The sequence below is a fragment of the Ovis canadensis genome, chromosome 3 (assembly GCF_042477335.2).
Source record: "Ovis canadensis isolate MfBH-ARS-UI-01 breed Bighorn chromosome 3, ARS-UI_OviCan_v2, whole genome shotgun sequence".
Taxonomy (NCBI): Eukaryota; Metazoa; Chordata; class Mammalia; order Artiodactyla; family Bovidae; genus Ovis; species Ovis canadensis.
In genome coordinates, this window is record NC_091247.1 from 224638917 (window position 1) to 224664672 (window position 25756).

The window sequence follows — 25756 nt, forward strand, 5'->3', positions numbered from 1 at the left end:
GGCAACCTTTCCCATCTCCCTCCCTGGCACCAGGCACCCGTGCTGGGCACCACAGGGGCGTCGAGACAGGCCCTCCTTCACACCGGCTCCCGGACAGGGTCGCTGGCCTCCACTGGCTGGCTGGCTCCCGGACCTGAGGGCTTGGCTCCACTGTGAGGCAGAGGCAGGGTTCCAGGGTTCCGGGGGCCCCGCTGAGCTCGCTGGAGCCGTGACAGCACGGAGCTCCCCCAGCACTTGGAAGGCTCCCAGGTCCTCGGCTGGAAAATGTGATGCCATTTCTCTTGTTAAATGGCACCAGGTGGCGAAGAAAACGTGGCACAGGGACGAGAGAGAGAGAGAGAGAGAGAGAGAGAGAGAGAGAGAGAGGGAGGGAGGGAGGGAGGGAGGGAGGGAGGGAGGGAGGGAGGGAGGGAGGGAGGGAAGGAGCGCCCCATGCTGGGAGGGGGCGGGGAGGGGGTGTGGAGGACCCCATTTGACTCCATCCCAGATCTGGCAGGCAGGGTGTGCCCACACCCCTGCTCACTCCTGCTTGGACACCTCAGCCCGTCGCCCTCCGCTCCCCTCTAGCAGCCCTGTGGGGCCCCACCCTTTAGGGCCCAGGCTCCAAGGGGCTGAAGACAAGGCTGATTTCTAGGACCCCAGGTCCTTCTGGGAAGCTGACCTCCTGGGCTTCGGCTGATCCTGTCCATCCCCACGGAGACCCACTCCCCACCTTGGCACAGAAGGGGGCCTCCCTCCCCAGATGTGGAGGGAGTTCTTGGCTCCTGCTCCCCGCCCTCCCCTCCACGAGGCCTGCCCCTGTGCTAACGGGCCCCAGCCGGTGGGAACAGCTCTTCAGGAGAATGTCTTTCCACACAGGCTGCTTTCTCCGGCACAAGGCCCGCGTGTCCACATTTCTGGGTTCTCACTGCCCAGTAGGAATGACCAAACCTCTGTTCAACAATTGGGCGCACAAGAGAACAACCAGAGAGAAAAAGCAGAGAACTGGGCCCAGGGCTGGACTCTACCTCTGACTACCTGTGTGACTGTGGATATGCCTCTGATGGCAACAGTCTCGGTTTCGTTAAATGTGAAATGGGGAAACACTGTCAACTTCACACAGATCAGCGGGGAGGGCGGGTGGCAGGAGCGACTGTGTGAGAAGCACTCTGTAAAGCGTGAAGCTCTGTGGAGGTTGGGTGACGTCTGAGACCTGAACCGAAATCACCATGGCTGAGGTTCTCGGTGGGGGCTGCCTGGAAGACCAGCCAGGCCTCGGCAAACTTTACCGAGAGCCCACAGGGGTGGAGAGGAGCCCAGGGAGAGGAGAAAGGTGGGCCCCACCCTCATGATGCCTGCACTGAGGTTCAGGGTGGCCCATCCGTCAGTGAAGTGTGTGAGCTGTGACTGCCACGGTGATGTCAAAGCAGAGGCCCTGTGGCGTTGGCACTGCCCAGGGCATCAAGCAGGGCCTGTCCTGAGGCCTGAGGATGGAGGGGGTGCTGGGAGGGCGCTGGGACACTCCAAGGGAACCAGGATCTGGCTCTCTTCCTCTCGCACCAGACCTCCTCCTCACCCAAGCTCCCCTGGGAGTGTCCAGCTGGCCACAGGGGCACGGCTGCAGCTCACACTGGGCTGCCGGGGTTTCTGCAGCCTCGTCTCAGCATGGCCACAGATTCTAATTAGACCCCGAGGAGAAGGAAAGCGGCCGTCATTGCACAGTCCCTTGCGGCTAGCCCAGAAACCAGCCCTCGGTCAGGCTCTCTCACTTAAGACCTCATGGTGTAATTCCTGGATGTGCACCAGCTTTGTAACTTGGCTCTGTGTGATTTCATATAATAGTTCAAGTAACTAATCGTGGAGTGCTTACCTGGCTCCGTGCAAGCATTCACACATTTATTATGAAATACATGGAGCACCCAAACAAGCGCAGGAGTAATGCAATACACCTCAGGCGCTTCACCTTTACCACCATGTCACTCACCCTTACGACGCCAGCAAGGTAAGCTGAACAATCGCCACCTAACACCTGGAGAAATGGAGGCTCTGCAGGTCCCGTGAGAATGGCAAGGCCAGGATGTGGAGTTGGACTGGGCTCATAGAGTTCAAGCTCCCGCTGCCCAACTCTTTTTAAAATATTTATTTGGCTGCACCGGGTCTTAGCTGAGGCACGAAGGATCTTTAGTTGCAACATGTGGGCTCTAGTTCCCTGACCAGGGGTCGAATCCAGGCCCTCGGCACTGGGAGCGCAGAGTCTCAGTCACGGGACCACCAGCGAAGTCCTTACCCACTTTGACTCTTAACTGTTTGGAGTCAGTTTCCTCATCTACAAAATCAAAGTGGTGGATGAGTTCAGTGATGTTCAAACTTTTAGCCACGGACCCTTTGTTCGAACAAAGTCTCAAGAGGAAAGACGTCAGATGGATGAAGACTTGGGGCTCTGCTGGGGTGGGCATGAGAGGGGTGGGGGGCTGGAGTCCAACCAGCTGAACTGCCCCCACCGACCCCCCCGGCGTTTCCTGTTGGAACACGAGAACTTTGGGCCCTGAGGGAGCTGCCCGCTGGTCCAGGCCTGCCGAGCCTTGGCACCATCTCCAGCAACAGCGACTGTCGGCTGGGGGTCTCAAAGGTCCTCCGGGGAGGGGTTCTCGGAGCCCCTCAGCAGGGACAGCAGGTTCAGGGCCGAGACACCGGGCACGTGGCCTGCGCAGATCTGCAGCAGGCGGACCAGGCGCTGTGCCATGGCGGCGCGGAAGTCTTCTATCTGCAGAGGAGGAGACAGGACCCCAGTGAGGCGGCAGCCAGAGGGGAGTTGGGGGCGAAGACACGGGGAGAGCCCTGGGCACCGCTGCCCCCAGGGCCACCCCTCTGTCCACGCCACACCTCACCGAGCAGCTTCCAACCACCTCAGCTTATGGAAACCCTTCAGACACCCTCCAGGGATACCAGAGATGCTGACCCCTACTCCAGAAGAAATGAAGGCTCAGCAGGCGGGGCTGGCGGGGTCAGCGACACAGTCCAGAGGCACGGTGAGCGACTGTCAAGCTGGGGTCTGAACCAGGGGTAGCCCCAATCAATGCTGAGGTGGCACCCCCTGGGATGTATCTGAGATGGACACGCCCAGGTTGGAAAGGAGGGGTGGACAGAGTGGCCCTCACGGAGGACAGGGAGGTGCCATCAACAGACGGTCCCTACACCAGGGCCATGGAAGGGCTAGTGGGCCCAGACGAGCCGTGGGATTAGGCAGAGGCAATCAGACTGTATGATGTGAGAGTTGGACTATAAGGAAAGCTGAGTGCTGAAGAATTGATGCTTTTGAACTGTGGTGTTGGAGAAGACTCTTGAGAATCCCTTGGACTGCAGGGAGATCCACCCAGTCCATCCTAAAGGGGATCAGTCCTGGGTGTTCATTGGAAGGACTGATGTTGAAGCTGATGGCCACCTAATGCGGAGAGCTGACTCATTTGAAAAGACCCTGATGCTGGGAAAGACTGAGGGCAGGAGGAGAAGGGGACGACAGAGGATGAGATGGTTGGATGGCATCACTGACACAATGGACATGGGTTTGGGTGGACTCTGGGAGTTGGTGATGGACAGGGAGGCCTGGCATGCTGTGGTTCATGGAGTCAGAAAGAGTCGGACATGACTGAGCGACTGAACTGAACTGAATCAGACTGTGCGAAGGCCCCAGCTGGCACGGGAATGAGCTGCTCCAGAAAGGCAGGAGAATAAACGGTGATGCTCAGATGGCCTCCCCCGACCAACAGGTGGCCTCAGAGCACCTCCTCCTCCTCCTGTTCCCTCTCTAACTGAGGAAAGGGCACCACCATCCGCCCAGTCACCCAAGCTAGAGCCGGGACATCCTGAAGCCCCCCTGCTCTCACTCTGTCTTGTCACCTCTGAGTCCTGGGTTCCAAGTCCAGGGGCGACATCTTAGTCCTGACGCACTGGCCTCGTCCTCAGCGGGGTCTCCTCTTAGTGGAGCCTGAGGCAGCTGCTGCCTCCCTGGCAGGCTGTTTCTCCCTGGTTCCCAGGACTCGTCCACCCCCAGCTTTTCCTTCCACCTCTCAGCTCTCCCTGCTTTGTGCAACATCTCACGGCTGGGGCAGCAGTGGGGAGGAGGGGGCGGGGCTTATCAGGCTGAAAACTCCAGAGTTGACTCTGACTCTTTTTCCTCTCCTGTCTCACAGGCAGGCCATCTGCACACCTGTAGCCCCACCCTGGAAACAACCAGCATCAGAGACCATCCCAGCTCCCCCTTCCCCAGCTCCCATGGAGCCCAGACTACTCTGAACTCTTCCAGACACAGTCCCCAGGCCCCTCTCCCCATTTCTGCCCTTGCCTCCCTTCAGTTTACTCTCCTCCCAACAGCTGGAGGGGCCCCATTCAAAACCCAAGTCGGGCTGTGGCCCTCCCTGGCCCCATACCCCTCCGCTGCCCCAGTCTAACTCAGAGTGAAAGGCACCACACCTTTGCTGTGACCCACAGAGCCCTGCTGATCTGGCCCCAGTGTCAGTCCCCCGGCTCTGTTCCAGGCACCCATGGCTCCCTGTGGACCTTGCACATGGCAGGCAGCGTCTAAACTCAGGGCCTCTGCACTTGCAGTTTCTCCAGCCTCGTGGGCTTTTCCACCAGGAGGCTCCACGGCGCCTCCCTTCACGTCTTCACTTAAGGTCAGATTTTTAGGGAGTCCCTTCACCCCCATTTAAATCCTGTAGCTTTAACACCACCTGACGGGTCACATCTCCGTGCCCTAACACAGCACGCATTCCCCTTCCTTACAGTGTTTCCTCCACCAGAACAGAATTGGGAGTGTTAACACTGCTTTGCTCTATGCTGCCCCCGAGAGCCTAGAGCAACACTGCACAGGCTGTAGGTTATGTTAAGAAATATCTGTTAAAGAAATCCTCGGGGCTTTGCGGCCTTGGCCTCCGAACGGTCCCTCCAAACGGCCGCTGCTCTCACTCACGCTCCACGGTCTGCTTCCTGCAGCCTCATCCCCGGCCTCCTGCCTCTGGCTGGGCCTCCTCCCATCCACACACCTTACTCCAGAGATGTGACCCCCAGAAAGCTGAGCCCATTGTGACTGCCCCGACGCCGACGGGAAGGAACAGCTGGATTGACTGCCTGGCTTCCAAAGCCCTGTGGATGCTCCTGCCACAGCAGGTGTGACATGCGGTCTATTCCCCTCCGCTGAGGGGCAGGGCCAGTGTCAGAGGCATCTGGTTCTCAGGGACTCGCACAGGGCCTAGCAGCAGAGCTGGAACCGCACTGGGCGGATCCTGCACCTCCTTGGGTGTGCTTCCTGTCCTGTAAAACGGGGCCAGTGCTTCTCGCCATGCAAAGGCCTCAAAACACGACGAGGCTCCAGCTCACGAAGTGAGGGAAGGTGCCCCGGACAGGACCGCACAGGTACCAGGCATGCCGGCTGTCCTCACACTGGGTGCGTCGGATGAGAGGATGCCAGGCTTAGGTTCTCAGCCCGCCGGCTCCAGGCTGGAAATAGAAAGTCAGCCACAGATCTTTTCTTGGTGGTTCAGATGGTAAAGAATCTGCCTGCCAATGCAGGAGATCCCTGGGTTGGGAAGATCCCCTGGAGTAGGGCATGGCAACCCACTCCAGTATTCTTGCCTGTAGAATTCCATGGACAGAGGAGCCTGGCGGACTATGGTCCATGGGGTCGCAGAGAGTCAGACACAACTGAGCAACTACCATTCTCAGGCTAGAGGCCAACACAGGACCTGGTACAGCCTGCCACCTCCTGGCCGCGCGCAGAACTGCACCTCCACGCGCACCTCTGCTGTGGATTGCCATTCCCCTTGAGAGCTAAGAAAAGGAAGGCCCAGCGAGTTATCTGTGTGTGTGTGTGTGTGTGTGTGTGTGCGCACACTCGCGCACGTGTGTGTTGCGGGGAGGGGCTGACTTGTTCAAAGCCATGCAGCCAGCCTGCTAAGCCAGGAAAGAGTCAGCAGCACACCAACCTGGCTCTTCTGCTGACTTACTAGCTGTGTGACTGTGAGCATGCCACCTCTCCTGTTGTGAGCGAAGCCGGCAAGGATGGGCACCTCAGGGTGCCTCAGGTCCTACCTGTGAGGTCAGAGCCTTGGTCTCGCCAGGGTTCTTAAAACAGTGATCAGATGTGAAACACAGCTCTGTGACAGAGCAGCATGTGCACCTTGAGCGACTCACTGAGAAAGAGGCCCTAGGACAGGTCTAACGGCTTCTGCAGAATCGCAGAAGCTCACTGGGCCCACCCTGTCCCCACGGGACGTGCCAGTGTCTGCGGCTTCTGTCGCTAACAGCCACAGGCTCTGCTAACACTGCTGTTGCCTCCCATCTACGTTCATAATGTTAAATTCCTCTTAGAGGTTAGTGAAAACAGAAGTTAATTTTTTTTCTTGTCCAAAGCCACAACTCCCCCGAATTCTTCTCCCTTCACAATAGAGGGGTCCATAGACCCTGAAATGCTTCTCCCTTTGGACCAGAGGGGTCCATAGACCCCAGAGTCAGCACTTCTGGTCTAGACGGTGATGACGGACCACACGCTGACTCAGCTCCTTCTGCGCCACATCACCTGGCCTTTAGGGACAGGTCTAAGACCCAGAACAGAAACACAAATCTTTAAAATGAACCTCAAAACCAATAAACATAACTTATATGGGGAAAGAATCAGAAAAAGAATGGATACATGTATAACTGAATCACTTTGCTGTACACCTGAAGCTAACACAACACTAGAAAGCAATACACTCCAATATAAAATAAACAAATAAATAAACAGACCCCCAAACCAACCGAGCAGGTCTGGTGCGCAGGTGGGGCAGCCCAGGACCTGAGAGCCCTCAGCAGACCCCCAGAGGGAGCAGAATCAACTCTTGCCGAGAACCCTTTAGCAAAATGTCTTCAGGCTCCACACTACGCACAGAGAGGCTGGAGAGCAAAACTCATCAGCAAAGCAGAAATCTGCTGTGCTACCATCACAGCTAGGATTCAGCTTGTGAGAAACCCCAGGAGAAGCAAGAGAGGGCAGAACCAACATCACATGTATCCATTCAGCCATCTATCCACCTATCCACCCAATCTCCACCCTTGCTGCCTGCTGGACCCCCTGCCCCAGGCTGGGAGCGGACAAGGTCTGCGATCTAGGGAGGTAAGGGGGAACAGAGGGCATCCTGACTGCTGGTTAATGAGACAGACAGAATGCCTGGCCTCACAGCTCTTACACCCAGCAAGAAAAGTGAGACATTAACAGGGACCCATAGACCTACACACAAGACTTAGTCATGAGTACAGAGAAAAATGTCAAAGCAAGAGGTGATGGCATCTGGTGTACAAACGGAACTCAGGATGTACATGGAGTGTTGCCCTGCTTTCCAGGGGTGCACCCAAGGCTTATGGTGACCCACCCAAGGACAGTGAGTGGAAAAGCCAGGATTCCAACAAGGATCTGGCCTCCACATCAGGAGCCCCTTCGCTCAGGTACTCATGAAGCAGCCCGCCATGCCCTCTGGGTTCTGACGGTGCCGTCCCGTGGCCCACGTGAGCAGGTCCTCACCTCTAGGTCACAGAAGAGCAGGGGGCTCCGGTAGGTGTGGGCCAGCTTCACCACGGTGTTCCGGTGGATGCTGCAGTGGCTGTCCCGCCCAGCTGCAAAGAAGCCACGCCGGTCACCTCCACCTTCGTGGTTGTGATGGAGGAAGCACTGGGCCCAGGAGGTCACGTCCCCTCTCTGGGCCACAGTTTCTGCCTTCTTTGGGTGACAGGCCTGTTCTATCTTCTTTTCAGGGCAGTCAAGATCATCAGATCAGAAAACAGGCTAAAGGGACTTGATAGAGTTGGAATAAACGCATGAGTTTCCTCATCTACAAAATGAGGAGCATAACAGCACCTACTCTGCTGAGTTACTATAGAAAGTCCGTGAACGAACACACAGAAGTAACCTGGCGTTCACTTCTCCACCAAAGCTTATCGAAAATAATGTGAGCCAGGCCCTTCGTGCCAGGAGCTGGCAGCCCAGCTGGGGGAGGGGGGCAGACACACCATCAGTGTAGGAAGAAGGGTGAGGAGTCGGACAGAGGCCTGCATGGACACCCCGAGGGCCCAGACAGCAGGGCTGGTCAGGACGGTGTCCCCCAGGGGGCAGAAAATTGGGGTCAGACACATAAAAAAGAGGAGAAAGTATGAGAAGCTACATGGTATAGTCATTAAAGGCATGGGCCCTGGAATATGACCAGCTAAGGATGAACTCTGCTCTACCACTGTCTAGCTATGGGGCCTTTGGACGAGTTACCTAACCTCATGACCAGCTTCCTTCACTGTAAAAGAGAGACAATAGCACCCACCTCAATAGTACTTTTTGTGAAAATTAAGTGATACAGAAACAAAGCACGTAGAACGGAGTCTGGTCTATAGTGAGTACTCAATATAGGTTAGCTATATATTTTTAAGGTTTTTAAAATTTTTTTAATGCGGATCATCTTTAAAGTTTCTATTGAATTTGTTACAATATTGTTCCTGTCTTATGTTTTGGTTTTTTGGCCAGATGGCATGTGGGATCTCAGCTGTCTGACCAGGGATTGAAGCCTCACCCCCTGCACTGGAAGGCTAAGTCTCACCAACTCGAGGACCAGGGAAGTCCCTGAGGTTAGCTACTATTATTTCCCCTGTTGCCATTACAGAGTCTCTGAGAACTGTCTGAAAAAGAGTAACAGGAGATGAGCCACCAGGCACCCCAGGGCAATGATCTCAGCAGAATTAACCTGGCAGAATGATCAGCTCTGACTTGCACGGAGTCCACCACGGGCCCACCCACGGCAGCAGGCAGGGGAGGCACTCACCCCCTGTGGCGAGGAAGGCCACCTTCCCCAGGAAGAAGGCCGCGTCCAGGTGGCACAGGGACTCCTCCACGCTCTGCAGGCTGGGGCAGCCAGGCCAGGGCAAGAAAACAAGCAGAGGAATACTTCACAACAGAGAAGGCAGAAGAAGCCCCGCGCCTCTGATCCCAGAGAGGCCAGGGCATAAGACGAGGGTGACGGGAGACAGACCTGGAGGAACACTTTGTCCTTTTGTAGCTTTAAACTGCTTCTAATTACAAAGTGAGTCAAGCTTGTGAAACGATCAGATAGTAAATACTGGTGAACAACTAAAAAGTACAACTCCCCGTCTCCAGCATCACCTCTAGTTTTAACTCCCCAGAGATGACTGCCACAATAGTTTGGGGTGTAGTTCTTCTGGAATTTTCTTCATATGCAAATACAGACAGTGATATGCATATCAGCCAATTGGGTCTAATTGGGTTCGATGTCTCTATTACATTCTTTGGTATGACCGCACCGTACCCCAAACTAACTGCTTGCCCTGCGGTGGATATTTAAATGGTCTCCAGTTTTTCACCGTCACAAAGAACGCTGCATCGATATTGTTTCCTACATCTACTAAGCAGATGTTTCTGTAGAGCAGATGCTAGAAGTGGAAGGGCTGGGTCACAGTATGTGTCTTTTTAAAGTGTGGATAGCTATTGCTGAATTGCTTTCCAGTAAAATGACAGTGATTTTAAGTCATATCAGTTGTATGAAAACACTCTTATTCTCTAAACAAGGGCACCTTGACCTGCTGGGTTGAGGCTTTCACTCACTGGAGTCCAGGGAGCGATGAAAGACTCTGTTGTCTTTCAGGCCAAAAGCCATCTCGGTCGGGCTTCATGAATGAACAAGGCCTGAGACCAACAGCCCCATGGCACAGACGGTTCTCCGGTGAGCCTTCCGGGGAACAGAGAGACCTCACCCAAACAGCAACGGACCTGTGAGCCAGGGAGCCCACGGCAGGTCTCAGCCCTTTCTTGCCCCGCCTGGGCCTAAGTCACTGCTGACTGGTTCCCAGCGGTCAGGTCGTGCGGTCTGGACTTAATCCTTGGGTCTGCTGTCTCCGTGCCCCCCGGTTCTCAGGCATTTCTACCACAGCCTTCCCTTATCCCCCACCACAGGACTAGGTGTCTGCCCTGGTTTCTGTGCTGGACCCTGTGTCCCTAGCCAGCTGTCTCCAGGAAGGAGGGGAGGCCTTCCACCTGTATTCCCTAGGTTGGCTGCAGTCCTGACCCCAGGGTTGCCAGCACCGTGGGGAGGCCAGGCCAGGCCACAGGCATCAATATCACCCATGCTGCCACTGCCCCAGCCCCAGAGTGGACTGGGCTCTGACCCTGCCCAGGCCTGGACGGTCCTCCACACAGGCTGTGCTCCTGCCTTTACACCAGCCCTCCACCTGGGACATTCTGCTCACGGTCATCCTTGCCTGGCTAACTCCTTCTCATCTCTCAGGTGTTTTTTAACTGATTGATTGCCACGTGTGGCTTGTGCGCTCTTAGTTCCCCGACCAGGGATTGAACCCAGGCCCGCACAGTGAAAGCGCTGAGTCTTAACCACTGGACCGCCAGGGAATTCCCTCCGGTGCCTACGCAGATGTCACCTCCGCCAGGAAGTATAGCTTGGCCTGAGCCCTCAGAGCCAGAGGTCTTGCTCAGGCTCACAGCCCCAGGCTTCCCGCCTTGACAGCACGCAGCACAGATACTGTAACTGTCTGTCCAAAAGCCTAGATTCCTCCCCTAGCGGGCCTTGTTCCCAAGCTCCGTCTCACTCACGTCTGTAATGAACATCCTGCGTCGGCGCCGGCTCCTCCCTCTCACCCTCTACCTGCCCCCAGGCAGTCTCCCCCGTCTCCTCCCCTTCCCTGGACAAGTGAGGCCACCGTCCCAGCACAGCCCTGAGCCGCACCTGAGCACTGACAGCCCCATCCTCTGGCTCTCACCTGTGTTTGCTGTGCAGGTTGACCACGAACACAATCAAGTCAATCCGGGGCCGATTCACGCTGCAGGGCAGAGGGAGGGACCTTGCTAAGTGGCTGAAAAATAAGAGATTGCAGGACTCAAGACTCATGTACCCACATCACAATGGCCGTTCACACGCTACCCTTGGTAGGGGAAGAGGCTGTCAAAAGCTCCTCCCCTATTCACCTGAAGCTTCTGTGTGTGTTCAAAATATTTATTTACCTGGCTGTGCCAAGTCTTAGTTGTGCCACACAGACTCTTCAATCTTTGTTGCTCTAAGCGGGATCTTTGCAACCTGCAGGGATTTTTTTTTTTTCTTAGTTGTGGCTTGTGGGATCTAATCCCCGACCAGGGATCAAACCCGATCCCCCTGCATTGGGAGCACGGAGCCTTAGCCACTGTACCACCAGGGAAGCCCCCACAGGAAGCTTTTGTGGGCAAGACTCCTCAAGTGAGCACAGAGGCAGGGCAGAGCTGATCTTATTCAGATTTCCCCTGCTTTACTCTCCCTGCCAGAAAGTTTAGTAACTGCTTTGCCAAGAGGGGGTTTGGGATAGAAGATGGCATCTAGCCATCTATCCTGAATGCTGGGAGGGAGGCCAGGCTCAGAAGGGGAGGGGAAGGTGTTAAGACCATGAAGTTTAGGGGTTAAGACTGAAGCCCTTTGGAGTGAGATGGAAGTGGGTTTAAATCCCAGTCTGTCAACTATCAGCTGTGTGACATTGCGAAGTCACCCTCAACATTCTTGTAAGTACTTGGTCTCAGATTGTCAAATACCCACCTGAAGCGTTTTGTCTTTTTTTTTGGAATCCTCTACTTCTGCCCATTTCCATTTATTCCTATTACTCATCTGCCCCTACCCCTCAGCTTCTAATTCAAGACTACCAAAAAGTATACAAAATATAACAAAAGTTAAAACACACACACACACACACACTCCTAAAAGTTCAGTTACCTAAAAATTACTACTATTAGTGTTAGAACATTTTTCTAACTATCTTTCCATGTACAAATGTATACACATTCAGACACTAGAATACAGTAGACGGAATCTAAAAATAGGATAATAGTATTTCCTTTTTTGGTAATGATTGCCATCTTGCTCAAGGAAGGCAATTTTGTCCACATTTTCCTTTAACTCTGATGCTAATTATTTTTTTAATCTTTTCCTATTTCTGAGCTACAGGGTTGAGTTTTTTGTTTTTTTTTTTTGATCTGTCGCATCAGGGTTGAGTTTATCAGTGATTGTGTTTGGTGTTCTATAGCCTAAGAGCCTGGTAAGACAGGTAGGGCACAGATGGACCTATAAACAATCTTTATTTCGAGAGAAAGATGATGTTCTCACTAGGAAAAGGCATCTCCAATTCCCATAAAGGAAATATGCTTTAGATTTGGATCATTCAACATAGACCCTTGGAGCTTATCTTTCAATCGGGGAGAATGACACCCACACATATTCAGTCACCTGACTCCTGCCAGCAGCTGTTTCTACTCCCTATCAGTTAGAAAAAGGAAAGCAAAATATACTTTAGTCACCTTTTCTCCAAATTTGGGGAATATCTGAGTAACTAACTGTTCTGGGCCAAGTACTGCTCAAGGCAGTGGGGCTTCCTCACCAGCCAGCAAAAGTGAAAGTCCCTGCCCTCAAGGGGCTAACCTTGGGGTGCCTTGGGGTGGCAGACTGGAAACAAGTAAACAAACACGTGAACAAGGGAATTTCTTTTTTATTAAAAACAACAACAACCACAACCAGCTCTGGCCAGTTTTATTACAGAAAAATTGTACATGGTTTACTTTTCACCAGTCTGTTCGGGCATGCTTCTAATAATACCAGAATCACCTGGATCAATGATAGCCAGTGTGCATACTCTAGTATTTTCCATATGCTGTGCCCAATTCAATATTATTGCCACTGTAGTGATGGACATCGGTTTTGGCCAACGTGGCATAATATGGAAATTTCTTTAGAGTGACAAGTGCTAGAGGGAAACAGAAAAGCTGGCGTGACAGAGAAGTGACGGAGGACGCTTCACATGGACAGATCGCGCGTCAGGACGGAGGCTCCGAGCGGTGGGTCCAAGCTCGCCCCGCCTGCGCCGGCCTCTCTGGCCTTCCGCTCCACCCATATCCACTCCACCCCGCTCCCCGCTCTCCCCTGCGCCCAGGCCAGCGATCGGACATCTCCAGCGCAGGCTACTTACACCTTCAGCTCTGAGGTGCAGTCCGCCTTGAGCATCGAATCGGCCAGTTGCTGCAGAAGAGCATCCTCCGTGCCCACCAGCTGCCCAGAGAGAGAAGGCGGCCAATGGATCCCTGGATACAGCAGCCCCGCCGCTGGGCCCGGACTGCCGCGACCCCCGGAGCGCGCGAGGCCCTCTTTACCGAGAGGACTACGGCAGGCATTGGTGAGGGTCTGAGGTGTGCACCCGCTCCAGTTCCCCTCACTACCCGCCCCCCTCGCCCCTGAACCCTCCCTGAGACAGCCTCGTTTCTACCGGAGGCCTGACCCGGATACAGGGGGAAAACCACAACCGAGTCTTGGACCGCCTGCATCTACCCTGCGCGCGGGCTCCCGGCGTCAAGAGGCCAGCTAACTCTGATTGGTTCAGAAAGGGGCTCTCCCGCCCACCACGCTCCCGCCGGAGCAGCCCGGGCCAGAATCTCAGAACGCCGCAGAGGGCCTGGCCGCTGAAGCGCGGCCCAGGAGGAAAGGCGGGCGCGGGAATCGGGGCTGCTGACGCCTACCAAGATGGTGGCCGTGTTCAGGCCCGGCAGCCTGTCCAGCGGCCGTAACACCGACATCCCCGCTGACTGACGGAACTGCCGGTCTCAGGGTGCGCGCCGCGCTTTCAAACAGCCCTCTGGCTCGTCCCTAGTGCGTAACCGCGGGACACGTGACACTATCTGGGCGGGGCTTCCTGTGGGGCGGGGCCAGACAGGGCCTTCTTAAAGGAGACAATACCATTTTTCCTTTAAAAAAATTCATCTTTTATTGGGGGATAGCCGATTAACAAACCATGTTGTGATAGTTTCAAGTGAACAGAGAAGGGACTCAGCCATAGAAACACATGTATCCGTTCCGCCCCCCCCCCCCAAACCCTGCTCCCCTCCAGGCTGTCATATAACATTGAGCTGAGTTCCATGTGCTAGACAGTAGGTCCTTTCTCAGGGGAAGTTTTCCACGGCTGCCCCTAGGCACCAAAGGTGCTGCCTGCGAGACAGGACTTTTATTTCACTCCTGGGAGAAAGACTGTATTCAGTGATGTGTTTATTCATTTTTCCTTCACTCATGGTCATTCCAGGTGCTCTTGTTCAGTCTCTCAGTCAGTTCAGTTCAGTCGCTCAGTCGTGTCCAACTCCTTGTGACCCCATGGACTGCAGCACGCGAGGCCTCCCTGTCCATCACTAACTCCTGGAGTTTACTCAAAGTCATATCCATTGTGTGATGCCATCCAACCATCTCATTCTCTGTCGTCCCCTTTTTCTCCCACCTTCAATCTTTCCCAGCATCAGGGTCTTTTCAGATGAGTCAGTTCTTCGCATCAGATGGCCAAAGTATTAGAGTTTCAGCTTCAGCATCAGCCCTTCCAATGAATATTCAGGACTGTTTAGTCACTAAATCATTTTTAACTCTTTGCGACCCCATGGACTGCAGCATGCCAGGCTTCCCTGTCCTTCACAGTCTCTTAGAGCTTGCTCAAACTCATGTCCATTGAGTTGGTGATGCCATCCAACCATCTCATCCTCTGCTGCCTCCTTCTCCTCTTGCCCTCAATCTTTCCCAGCGTCAGAGTCTTTTCCTATGAGGCAGCTCTTCACATCAGGTGGCCAAAGTATTGGAGCTTCAGTTTCAACGTCAGTCTTTCCAATAAATATTCATGGTTGATTTCCTTTAGGATTGACAGGTTTGATCTCCTTACTGTCCAAGGGACTCTCAAGAGTCGTCTCCAACACCATGGTCAAAAGCATTGGTTCTTTGGCACTCAGCCTTTTTTATGGTTCCAACTCTCATATCCATACATGACTACCGGAAAAACCATAACTTTGACTATATGGAACCTTTCCTGACAAGTGATGTCTCTCTTTTTTAATATGGTAAATTTGTCTCTTCCAGCTCAGTTGACTCATTCCTTGTAGCTGCTCAGAACAAAATCTTGGGTCATTCTTGGCTCCTTTTCTCTGCACCTCACAGCCAATTTCTGGTTCTGTTCTTAAAATGCATCCAGAAGCTGACCATTTCTCACCACTTGCACCCCCCAGTCAGGAGAAGATGCTGGTATCTCTCATTGCGTCTACTGTAATAGACTTCTCACAGGCTCCCTGTGTCCACACTGATCTCCAGGGCTACTGGCTAGTCTCATACAGCAATCAGAGTCTTCCTTTTGAATAAGAAATCAGAGCAGGCCACTTTTCTGGTCAAAACCCACTGGTAGTCCCCCTCTCACTCAGAGTACATTGCAAACGCCTTACATGACCTTTGAGGCTCTGTGTGTTCTGGCCCTTGACGGACTCCCCAGCCTCATTTTCTGTCTTTCTCTCTTTAACACCTGCTCCCAGGGGCTTTCCTTGTGGCTCAACTAGTAAAAAATCCACCTGCAATGCAGAAGACCTGGGTTCTATCCTTGGGTTGGGAAGATCCCCTGAAGAAGGGAAAGGCTACCCACTCCTGTATAATCTAGTCAAGGCTATGGTTTTTCCAGTGGTCAGGTATGGATGTGAGAGTTGGACTGTGAAGAAAGCTGAGCGCCGAAGAATTGATGCTTTTGAACTGTGGTGTTGGAAGAGACTCTTGAGAGTCCCTTGGACTGCAAGGAGATCCAACCAGTCCATCCTAAAGGAGATCAATCCTGGGTATTCATTGGAAGGATTGATGTTGAAGTTGAAACTCCAATACTTTGGCCACCTCATGTGAAGAATTGACTCATTTGAAAAGACCCTGATGCTGGGAAGGATTGGGGGCAGGAGGAGAAGGGGATGATAGAGGATGAGATGGCTGGATGGCATCACTGACTTGATGGACATGAGTTTGGGTGAACTCCAGGAGTTGGTGATGGACAGGGAGGCCTGGCGTGCTGCAATTCATGGGGTCGCAAAGAGTCGGACACGACTGAGCGACTGAGCTGAACTGTATAGTTCATGGGGTCGCAAAGAGTTGGACTGAGTGACCTTCACTTCATTCACCGGGACCTTTGCCCCTGCGGTTCTGGCTGAAATGCACTTGCAAATAGTCACTTGGCTTGTTTCCTCACTTTATTCATGTATCTGCACCAGCGTCACTGGATCAGAGGAGGCTTTCTGAACAATCTCATCTAAAATAGCGAGCGTGGGACTTCCCTGGTGGTCCAGTGATGAAGACAGGGCTCCCGAAGCGGGGGGCCTGGGTTTGATCTCTAGTCAGGGAATTAGAGCCCGCGTGCTGAGACTGGAGATTCTTCGTGCCTCAGTGAAGATCCTGTGTTGCACAACAGAGACCTGACACAAATAAGTAGAAAATAATAAGGAAATAAAGTAGCAAGCCCTGGGATTTCCCTGATGGTCCAGTGGTTAAGACTCTGAGCTTCCAATGCAGGGGTCCTGGCTTCCATCCCTGCTTGGGTATCTAAGATCCCACGTGCTATTCAGCTCAGGGAAAAAAAATTATGTATATATAGCGAGCCCTCTCATAATTCCTCTCTCTTTTCTGCTCAGTTTTCTCAAAAGCACTTCACATATTGCTTACAACTGTACAGCATCTGAGATTTTGCAAACTAATAAACTGTTTCTATTTATTAGGGTTTAGCAAAAGTCTTTTCATGGGTGCTGCAGGAGACATGGAACTCCTGGGTAAGGGGCAAAGGACATTATTATTACTCACAGAGAAAGCAGTCGCTGATACTTTATTTTTGTGTCATTTTTCCCATGTTCCCCAAGCACTGCAAAGGACCCATTGTGTTTGTCTGTATACCTTGCGCACGGCATCATCAGAGAGGAACACAGAAGTCCATACTGCTTTTATAGTGAGTGATAAGCATGCTTGTTCTTTTTCCAGGAGGAGATGTTACCTCATCCCTCAACGTTGCTTGTTATAAACACAGCCCTGAGAAATGGCCTGGGTAGGCAGCTCTCAGGGCCTTGCTCTCTTGGCTTGCCCAGCAAGAACTTGCAGGGACTCAAAGCCCATGGCAGACTGCTTCTCCTAACTGTTATATAGTTACCGGCTCATTGTCTCTCCAACTAAAGTATAAAACACAAAGGACAAGGATTTTGTCAGTTTGTACATCCAGCACTTTAGAAAGTGCTTGGTAGGGACTTTCCTGGTGGTCCAGTGGCTAAGACTCTATGTTCCCAATGCAGGGGGCCCAAGTTGGATCCCTGGTCAGGGAGCTGGATCCCACATGCTGAAACCAAGAGTATGCATGTTGAAACTAACAATCCCGCACTCCACAATGAAGACTGAAAATCCTGTGTGCCACAACTAAGGCCTGCTGCAGCCAAGGTCAATAAATATTTTTAGAAGGAAAGCCTTTCTTATTCATATAATAAAAATACTTTTAAAAATAAATAAGAAGTATCTACAACTACAGAGTAGTTGCTCAATAAATATTTGTCGAATGAGGCCCTTAGAGAGTCAAGGAAAGACTTTGGACTCTGCTCATCATGTTCCAGGAGGGGCTGAGCTGAGACCCATTCGGTCCCACCTGTGTGGAGTGCCTGCCGGGGCTGGGCCTGATGCTGGGCTGACCCGGGCACAGAGGTGACCTTCCTGCTGTCTGGAGTTTTCAGGGTGGACAGGCAGATAACAGCAATGAAAGGCAGCACAGTGGGCGAGAGTCACCCTGCCAAGCAGCTGGAGCCCAGATGCAGGTGTGTGAAAGCTCCCTGGGGAGAGCCCCATTACACTTTGCTGACTGTTGGCTGAGGCATCAAGGCAAGTTGATGCTTGTCCTCCAGGTAGTGCAATAGAAAATAGTGGTGTGTAAGATCCATCCTGTGATGAAGGGTAAAGATTGGCAGGAAACTCAGATCCAGGCCTGGAAATTCTTGTATTAATATCATCAGAACCCAGAACTGGAAGCGCCATCAGAGACCCTCTGGGCCAGTGTGTTTGGAACTGACTTTTGTGGAACCCTAGGGAGATGCTGCCTCGGTGGGGGTGGGCACTGTGAGGGACAGGGGGAAGCTGAGTGGGTGGGATTGGGCAGCCTTTTTCCACCATTTAACAGAAGCAGCTCTGGCTTTATCTCTATTGCATGTTGAGCTTCTCACCAGCTTTTGTGTGGGATTTCCCTGGTGACTCAGTGGTAAAGAATCTGCCTGCCAATGCAGCGGACAAGGGTTTGATCCCTGATCCGAGAAGATCCCACATTCTGCGAAGCCACTAAGCCCATGTCCCACAACTATTGAAATCTGTGTCTTAGAGCCCATGCTCCACAACAAGAAAAGCCCCAATAAGAAGTTTGCGCACCACAACTAGAGAGTAAGCTGGTGCAGCTACCAAGACCCAGCACTGCCAAAAATAAATGGATAAATAAAAATTATAAAAAACTTTTGTGTGAATAAAGAATCACATGACTAAAACAATATCCAAGGGCCATGGATCACTTTTAAAAAACAGATTTATTAAGGTGTCATTGACACATAATAAGCTACACATATTTAATGTGCATGATTTGATAAGTTTTGACATAAAGATGCACCCAGGAAGGCACCATCCCAATCATTTTATAATGAGCATATCCATTACCTCCAAAGTTTCTCTGTGCCCTTTTGTCATCCTCTGCCACCTCCTCTCTGCCCTCCCACTCTGAAATGTTGAACAGCACTTTGGCAGCTTCTCTCATCAGAGTCCAACATTGGAAATGCCCAAAACGTCCTTCCGTGGTGAACAGATAAACAAGCTGTGGGGTGCTGATACAGGCAGCATCATCAACGGAGTGAGCACTGTGCTGAGCAACAGAAGTCAGACACAAAAGAGCTTGGACTGTGAGACCCCATTTACGTGAAGCGCAAGTCCATGAAAAGCTGATCTTTGGTGACAGAAGTCAGATCACTGAGTGTCTGTGGGAAGGTGGTGCTGACTGTCAAGAGGCAGGAGGGAATTGTCTGGGATGAGGAAAACACCCTAGATGTGATCCGGGTGCTGATTGCAAAAGTGTATACACAGGTAAAAATTCATCACTATATTTTACAGGCTTGAGCTGGGCTCCCCTGCTGGCTCAGATGGTAAAGAATCTGCAATGCAGGAGACCTGGGTTCAATCCCTGGGCCTGGGAGATCCCCTGGAGAGGAAACGGTAACCCACTCCAGTATTCTTGTCTGGAGAATCCCATGGACAGAGGTGGCCTGGCGGGCTACAGTCCACTGGGTCGCAAAGAGTCAGACACGACTGAGCAACTAACACTTTCATACCTTGTATCTTAATAAAACCCCTCTGGAGAACTTCCTTGGTGGTACAGTGGATAAGAATCTGCCAGCCAATGCAGGGGACATGGGTTTGACCCCTGGTCCAGGAAGATTCCACGTGCTGTGGAGTAATTAAGCCTGTGCACTGCAAGTACTGAACCTGTGTGCCTAGAGCCTGTGTTCCGCAACAAGACGTGCCACCGCAACGAGAAGCCTGCACAGCAAGGAAGAGTAGCTCCTGCTTGCTGCAACAGAGACCAAGCAGAGCCAAAATAATAATAATAAACACTAACAATTAATTTAAAAATCTTTCTTTGAAAAGATGTGAAAATCACTCAGTCGTGTCCGACTCTTTGCGACCCCGTGGACTATCCAGTCCATGGAATTCCCCAGGCTCCAATACTGGAGTGGGAGCCTTTCCCTTCTCCAGGGGATCTTCCCAACCCAGGGATCGAACCCAAGTCTCCCGCATTGTGGGTAGATTCTTTACCAGCTGAGCCACAAGGGAAGCCCAAGAATGCTGGAATGGGTAGCCCATCCCTTCTGCAGCAGATCTTCCCGACCCAGGAATCGAAACTGGGTCTCCTGCCCCGCAGGTGGATTCTTTACCAACTGAGGTATCAGGGAAGTCCGAAAAGATGTCAACATCATTAAAAAAAAAAAAAATCCCTCCGGAAACTCAAACTCACTCCCCTTGGATATAGGGGAGAGGACCCTTGCAGGACTCCCAGGTGGTCTCAGAGCTGGCAGGCTGTGTGTGGAATGGGGTGGGGGACCCAGAGACCCAAAGCCACTTTACCCATGGCCGTTCCCACCTGCCCGTCCTCAGTTTCTGGGAGTGGACTCCCCAGGGAGACAGCTCCTCAGAGCCTCTTCCCCGCCCCTTGGGCTTCCAGGGCTGCTCTCTCCCCCTGAGACAGTAACCACTGCTGTTCATGGAATGCTCACCGGGCACATGAAACTCTGCACACCCTCTGTCTATAGCACAGGTGGGAGGACCCAGGCTTGGGCACGGGACCCCCTCCCACTCCCCGCCCCTCTGGCGACTGTCACTGAGAAGCTGAATGATCTTGGAGAGGGAGAGGGTAAGCCGCTGCACCTCTCTGAGCCGAAACTGTGTCATCCCCCAAATGGGCTTTAACACCCACCCAGCTGGAGGAGCAAATGAAGTGATGTGGGGGCAAGGCCTGGCATGCCCAGGGGGGCTCGGTGCCTGAAAGCCATGACCACCTAGGCTGTACCCCAGCCCGGGGGGCTCTGGGGCTGGTGAGGAAGAACCCAGCCCCTGCGAGGGAGCCTGCAGCCCAGGCTAGGGCTCTGACCCTGGCATTGAGACTTTCTTGCCATGTGACCTTGGAGGACCAATAAATGAGTTAATATAAACAAAGCACTGAAGCAGTGCCTGGCATATGATAAATGCTACATTGGACCAAGGTGTCCAGACCCTCAGTCTTGGTCCCCTCATTGGCTCTATTTGCTATTGCTTTGGTGTTCCACCCCCATGCCAGGGACCCGATCTCTCCGTACCCTCAGACAACAAGCCTCCCAATCTCCTAGTTATGTTGGTCGGGGCCGTTTCCTCTTGGGGCCCAGCAGCCTGCTGGGTGACTCCCATCCGTCCCCAATTTATCCTGCCCTGCCTGTCATCTCTGCACCACGTGCACAGTGCAGGGGATCCAGAAAAGGCTGGTTGCCAGGGCAACGGAGGATAAAGCCCTTGCTCTGCCAGGCTGCTGATTGGCGGAGGCGGGTCCCACCTCCTGCTATCCTGAGGGTGGGGGCAGAGGGAAGGGTCTCCGATGGGCGGGGAGATGTACAGGCTGCCCAGCCCAGGACCGCCCCCTAGCCCAGGCAGAGCCCCTGGGCCTGAGAAACTGTCTCCCGTGGGGGGCGTTGGCCTTGCCCCTTCTCTGCTTCCCACACCCAGGGCGGCTGCAGATGGCAGCATCTCTGGGGACAGCAGCTACGACTGAGTCCGCAGGCCTACACTGAGCTGCTTGGGCTGAGGCGGCGTGCTCAGCCCAGAGCCCCCGGAACAGGCTTCTGCAGGGCTTGAGGTGGGTCTGCGGGCGCGGGGGTTGGGCTGCCAGGTGGAGAGGTGCCAGCGGCTTGAGAGGCAGGGAAAGGAGGTCTGCAACCCTTGCACTGTCCTGGATGGGACTTGCGCTGGAATGGGGGCTAGAAAATTCCTTATAGGTCATCTGGTAACCCCCATCCCTACCTCGTCATTGTGCAGGGACACGCTGAAGTTCAGAGAGAGTGAGGAGTGACCCAAGGTCACACAGAAGGCCAGTGGAGGTTTTGCTTCAGCTGAGCCAGTCCTCTGAGAAGCCAGGAGGAGGTCTGGGGTCCTCAGTTGCCCCAGAATGCCTGGGATTTTCTTCACAGGGCTGGAGAGGGTGGGAGACCCAGACCACTGCTCCACGGGCCCACAGCACTGCGGCTGAAACAGCTCCTGCTCTGTCCAAGTCCCCCATCCTCATGTTTAAGCTCAAAGGAGCCTGGGGTCCTGGGTGGGCCAGGGGAGGGGGCCTGAACCTCTCGGCCTCAGTCAGGCTGGTTTGGACCAGCCTTCCTGCTCGTAGATCCCCTTCTCCACCTCCCCCAAACCCAGGCCACACCAGCAATTCAGAACCCTCTCTTTGGCTCTCCAGAAAGGCAGATGGTTAGGAGAACAGGCTCTAGGCCGACTCTGGGCCATTAGCACACTCTTCATTTTATTCCTCGGTGAAGAGAATAGGGCACCTTGAGCCACTGCGGTTCAGAGCAGCCAGTGGGGACCCTAGAGGGCACGGGAGGGCTTCCAGATGGATGCAGGATTGGGGAGCAGCACCTCTCCCCCCCCGGGGTCACAGCCCTCCTCGGAGACCCACCCGGCAGTGGAGGGACAAGAGGGCTGGAGTCTGGAGACCAAGGTCTGAGAACCTGGGGCTTCTCAGGCAGCCCTGGAGGCCATTCTTCCCTCCCTAGAAGACAAGGTGGGCCTTCACTCATTTCGCTCAGTTCAGGTGTCTTTCCCCATGAAGCCTCAGGACATCGCTGGGGGACTGGAGTCCAACTCCATCACGTCTCAGCTGGGTAACTCAGGGCAAGTTAGCGGGCTTCTCCAGTCCCAGTTTCTTCATCTATAAAATGTGGACAATGATACTTACCCCAGAGACCTGTTGTAAGGTCTGTGACTCCATTCTGACCGTGTTCTCCCTGCCTGGCAGGCAGAGGTGGGGCTCCTCACCCTACCCCTTTCTCACACCTCAGGAGCCATTCAAAGGTGGATTAAATGGGTCCTGATTTGTCCCATGTCTGGAGAAGATAATCTGTGGTGTGGCTTTTGAAGTATGGATAGGAGTTTGCCAGATGAACATGAACACAAAGGACATTCCAGGAAAATGAAAGCACACACAGAGATGGAGACTGGATAACAAGCAGGCACACGCACCTGACTGACAAGTGGTTCCCTCTGGTGGTGTGGCATGCAGATGAGGTTGGCATGGTTGGCAGAGAGCAGGGGCGGTCCACTCTAAGGAGCTGGATACATGTAACACTTGTGAATCACCTTAAACCTGCCAGCTTCCGTTTCCTGCTCTCCCCACCTCTGGTGCCCTGGAAATAACATCAGCTAGTATTCATCGAGTGCTGATTCTGCACCAGGCAGCATGATGCTAAAGGAACTTTAGGCATTGTCTTGTTAAACATTCACAGAGACCTTAAGAAGTGGGTCCTACTTCTATGCCCATTTTACAGGTAAGAAAACCGAGGCTCAGCGAATAAGAACAAAGTGCTATGTAGCACTCAGTAAGCGTCAGGCACTGGTTCTTAGCACTTTATATAAATTATCTCTTGCAACAGTCACAACAGCCCTATAATTTCCCATTTTTACGGACATGGAAATCAAGGCTCTTCTTTGGGGGCTGCTGCCTGTGTCCACTCTCTTATAATTATGACATGGGGCATGGGCCTGAATGTGGGAGCCTGTGCAGACCTTGTTGATATCAACGAGGTCCCCTGGGGATGGGTGGCTGTTCACCACGCTTTCACCAGGCGACACCTGGCCAGGATGTGAGGGTGGCTGGGGACCCACTCATCTGTGAGGGGGTTGGCAAGTGGCAGCCTCTGCAGACACCCAGTCAGAGCCGGGAGAGGGGGCTAGGAGGAGGACCGCCCGAGTCGTCCTTTACTGAGAGCTCTGAGAGGTCAGTCACCTCACCCCGTCCCCTCAAGTCTCTGGTAGTTGTCCCCCCTTCTACTCGGGGCAATGCTGAGGCCCGGAGTGGTTAGGCAACGGGCCTGAGGCCACACGTTCTGTTGAGGGACTGAGCCACATTGGGCCCTCCCCTATAGGCTTCCTTGTAGGGGGGTGAGTAGGAGCTCGGTGGGCCCCTGGGTGGGCCCCTGGGTGGGGAGCTGTGTGCCTGCTCAGGGGCCAGGGTGCTGAGTCACTGCCCTCCACTCTCCGGGTGTCGGTCTCCCCACCCGCGAGGTGATGCTCTGGCCGCCCGGCTCCGTGAAGACCGCGGGTGCCTCCTCCGGGAGGGAAGGTGGATGGGAGGATGGACGAACCGCCCCTCTGCTGGTTCTCACCGACCGTGTCTCAGCAGCCAAGGCCGCCGCGATGCCGCACTTCCTGGACTGGTTCGTGCCTGTTTACCTGTTCATCTCTGTGCTCATCCTGGTGGGCTTCGGAGCCTGCATCTACTACTTCGAGCCCGGCTTGCAGGAAGCGCACAAGTGGCGCATGCAGCGCCCCCTGGTGGACCGCGACTTCCGCAAGACGCTGATGGTCCGCGACAACCTGGCCTTTGGGGGCCCCGAGGTCTGAGCTGCCCTGTGCTGGTGGCCGTGGGGGGTGCCCTCTCCCTCGCCACCCAGCCTGGAGACCCTGGGGCAGAGGGAGGCCACCCCTGGTCCTCCAGGCGATCGCTCTGCAGCCTGGCTGAGCAGTGCCTTGAGATGTCGCTGCTGCTGATGGCCCCGGGCTTGCTCTCCAGGTTAAGCTGGCTCACCCCACACCTGCCCTCCCCAGCTCTGTGGACACCGTCCTGCCCGCCCCCCCCCCCCCCCCAGTGCCTTTGTGCTGCCGGCGCTCCTGGCCCTCCACCCAGAGCCAGGCACTCTGCCTGTCCTGAGCCTCCAGGTCTCCCACATCCCTTCTGGATCCTGGGTGACATTCGGCTCCCCACTCCAGCCAATGGTCTCGACCCTGCAGCTCCACGGGCCAGGCTTCAAGGCTGATGCAAGGAAAGGGCCCCCTTTGGAGGGAAGTCAGCTTAGGCCAGCCCAGCTCTAACACTCTGGACCCAAACTTAGCATGGATGAGTGTGTGTGATGGTGCGTGCCAGGGGCAAGACCATAGAGGAAGGAGGTGTGTGTATGTGTGTGTGGGTGTGATAGAGGGAGAGAAAGTTTGGGAGGAGTGAGCAGCCTTGGAGACAGCAGGGTGTGGGGGAGAAGCATGTATGTGTGAGAGGGAGAGGGGGGACCCAGGCAGGATGGGAAGTGGGGGACGGAGTGAGTTCCATGGGCATTATGGGGGCCACCAGCAGCAGTTCCCGCCCCCTCCCTTGGCTGGACTCCCCCCTTTCTCTCCTTTCCCAAGACTGAGGCTGCTGGCAGGAGCCCTGCCTTCTCTCCTGGTTCTGTGCTGTTCCCCTCAAGCCCACCTGGGAACCCCCTCCTATGTGGAGCACCACCCTTTTTTTTGGACATCTATTGGCCACCTGCCTCACTCCCCTCCTCTGGGGCTTCCACCTTAATTTATTGCAATAATAAAGACTCCATGACTATCTCAGCAGGACTGTCTCCTTTCCTAAAAGTAGGGTCATGTCTATCATCTCACCGGGTCCTCATAAAAAACATGATAGTTCAGGGACTTCCCTGGTGGTGCAGTGGATAAGAATCCTCCTGCCAATGCAGAGTACACGAGTTCAATCCTTGGTCTGGGAAGATCCCACGTGCCATAGAGGAACTAAGTCCATGCACCACAAAGTCTGAGCCCATAGAGCCTGTGAGCCACAGCTACTGAGCCTGAGTGCTGCAACTACTGATGCCCGCGTGCCCAGAGTCTGTGCCCTGAAACAAGAGAAGCCCCCACAGTGAGGAGCCCAAGAACCACAACAAAGAGTAGCCCCCAGTCGCGGCAGCTAGAGAAAGCTCGTGCCCAGCAATGAAGACCCGGTGCAACCAGAAACAAACACAAACAAACAAAAAAACCCCACGATTGTTCACTATCCCCCATTTGGGGGATGGGAACCGAATCGCCAAAAGGAAAGAGCAGTTTCTCAGTGGGTGCACTGTTGACTCTTTGGATGAGATCATCCTTAGCTGTGGGAGGTTGTCCTGCGCGTGGTAGGGTGGTGAGCACCTCTGGGCTCCATGCACTAGAAACCAGCAGCCCTGTGCCCTCCCCTGACCCAGGACAACCAAAAATGCTAACTGGAATCCCCAGGGGTAGAGAACCAGTGAGGATATAAATCCAGGCACAGAGATGCAAAACAACACAGCCTGATACCAAATAGAACGTCCTTTCCTTCTCACGGTTCTTTCCTATGGAGGTTATCCAGACTGGTCTGGTGGCTAGGT

At 53.8% G+C, this 25756-nt stretch overlaps 2 protein-coding genes across 4 annotated transcripts; one reads left to right on the forward strand and one right to left on the reverse strand.

Moving 5' to 3' along the window:
• Positions 1 to 1854: 1854 nt before the first annotated feature.
• Positions 1855 to 13708, reverse strand: CENPM (centromere protein M). 2 transcript variants are annotated; one of them, XR_011255354.1, is made up of 6 exons: positions 13544 to 13706; positions 13000 to 13079; positions 10780 to 10872; positions 8817 to 8896; positions 7535 to 7804; positions 1855 to 2743 (listed from the first exon to the last, which is right to left on the reverse strand). XR_011255354.1 is itself a non-coding variant. In XM_069581688.1 (6 exons), the coding sequence occupies exons 1-6, from the start codon at positions 13598 to 13600 to the stop codon at positions 2603 to 2605; spliced, it is 543 nt and encodes a 180-aa protein (XP_069437789.1). In that variant the 5' UTR covers positions 13601 to 13708; the 3' UTR covers positions 1855 to 2602. The 2 variants fall into 2 exon arrangements, 1 of the variants encoding a protein (XP_069437789.1); XM_069581688.1 differs by having other exon boundaries at positions 7535 to 7626; positions 13544 to 13708.
• A 7254-nt stretch (positions 13709 to 20962) lies between these two features.
• Positions 20963 to 24965, forward strand: SMIM45 (small integral membrane protein 45). 2 transcript variants are annotated; one of them, XM_069581689.1, is made up of 2 exons: positions 20963 to 21237; positions 23776 to 24965. In XM_069581689.1, the coding sequence occupies exon 2, from the start codon at positions 23790 to 23792 to the stop codon at positions 23994 to 23996; it is 207 nt and encodes a 68-aa protein (XP_069437790.1). In that variant the 5' UTR covers positions 20963 to 21237; positions 23776 to 23789; the 3' UTR covers positions 23997 to 24965. The 2 variants fall into 2 exon arrangements, with proteins under 2 accessions (XP_069437790.1, XP_069437791.1); XM_069581690.1 differs by lacking the exon at positions 20963 to 21237 and adding an exon at positions 23267 to 23370.
• Positions 24966 to 25756: the final 791 nt, after the last annotated feature.

What these genes read in the sequence shown, in the direction of transcription:
- CENPM (XM_069581688.1), bottom strand. Translation starts at nt 13,600, where the DNA reads ATGTCGGTGTTACGGCCGCTGGACAGGCTGCCGGGCCTGAACACGGCC. An exon ending in AACCTGCACAGCAAACACAG is followed by an intron (nt 8,897 to 10,779) that starts GTGAGAGCCAGA and finishes TGGCTGCCCCAG; the next exon opens with CCTGCAGAGCGTGGAGGAGT. An exon ending in GGCCTTCCTCGCCACAGGGG is followed by an intron (nt 7,627 to 8,816) that starts GTGAGTGCCTCC and finishes GCTTCTTTGCAG; the next exon opens with CTGGGCGGGACAGCCACTGC.
- SMIM45 (XM_069581689.1), top strand. Translation starts at nt 23,790, where the DNA reads ATGCCGCACTTCCTGGACTGGTTCGTGCCTGTTTACCTGTTCATCTCT.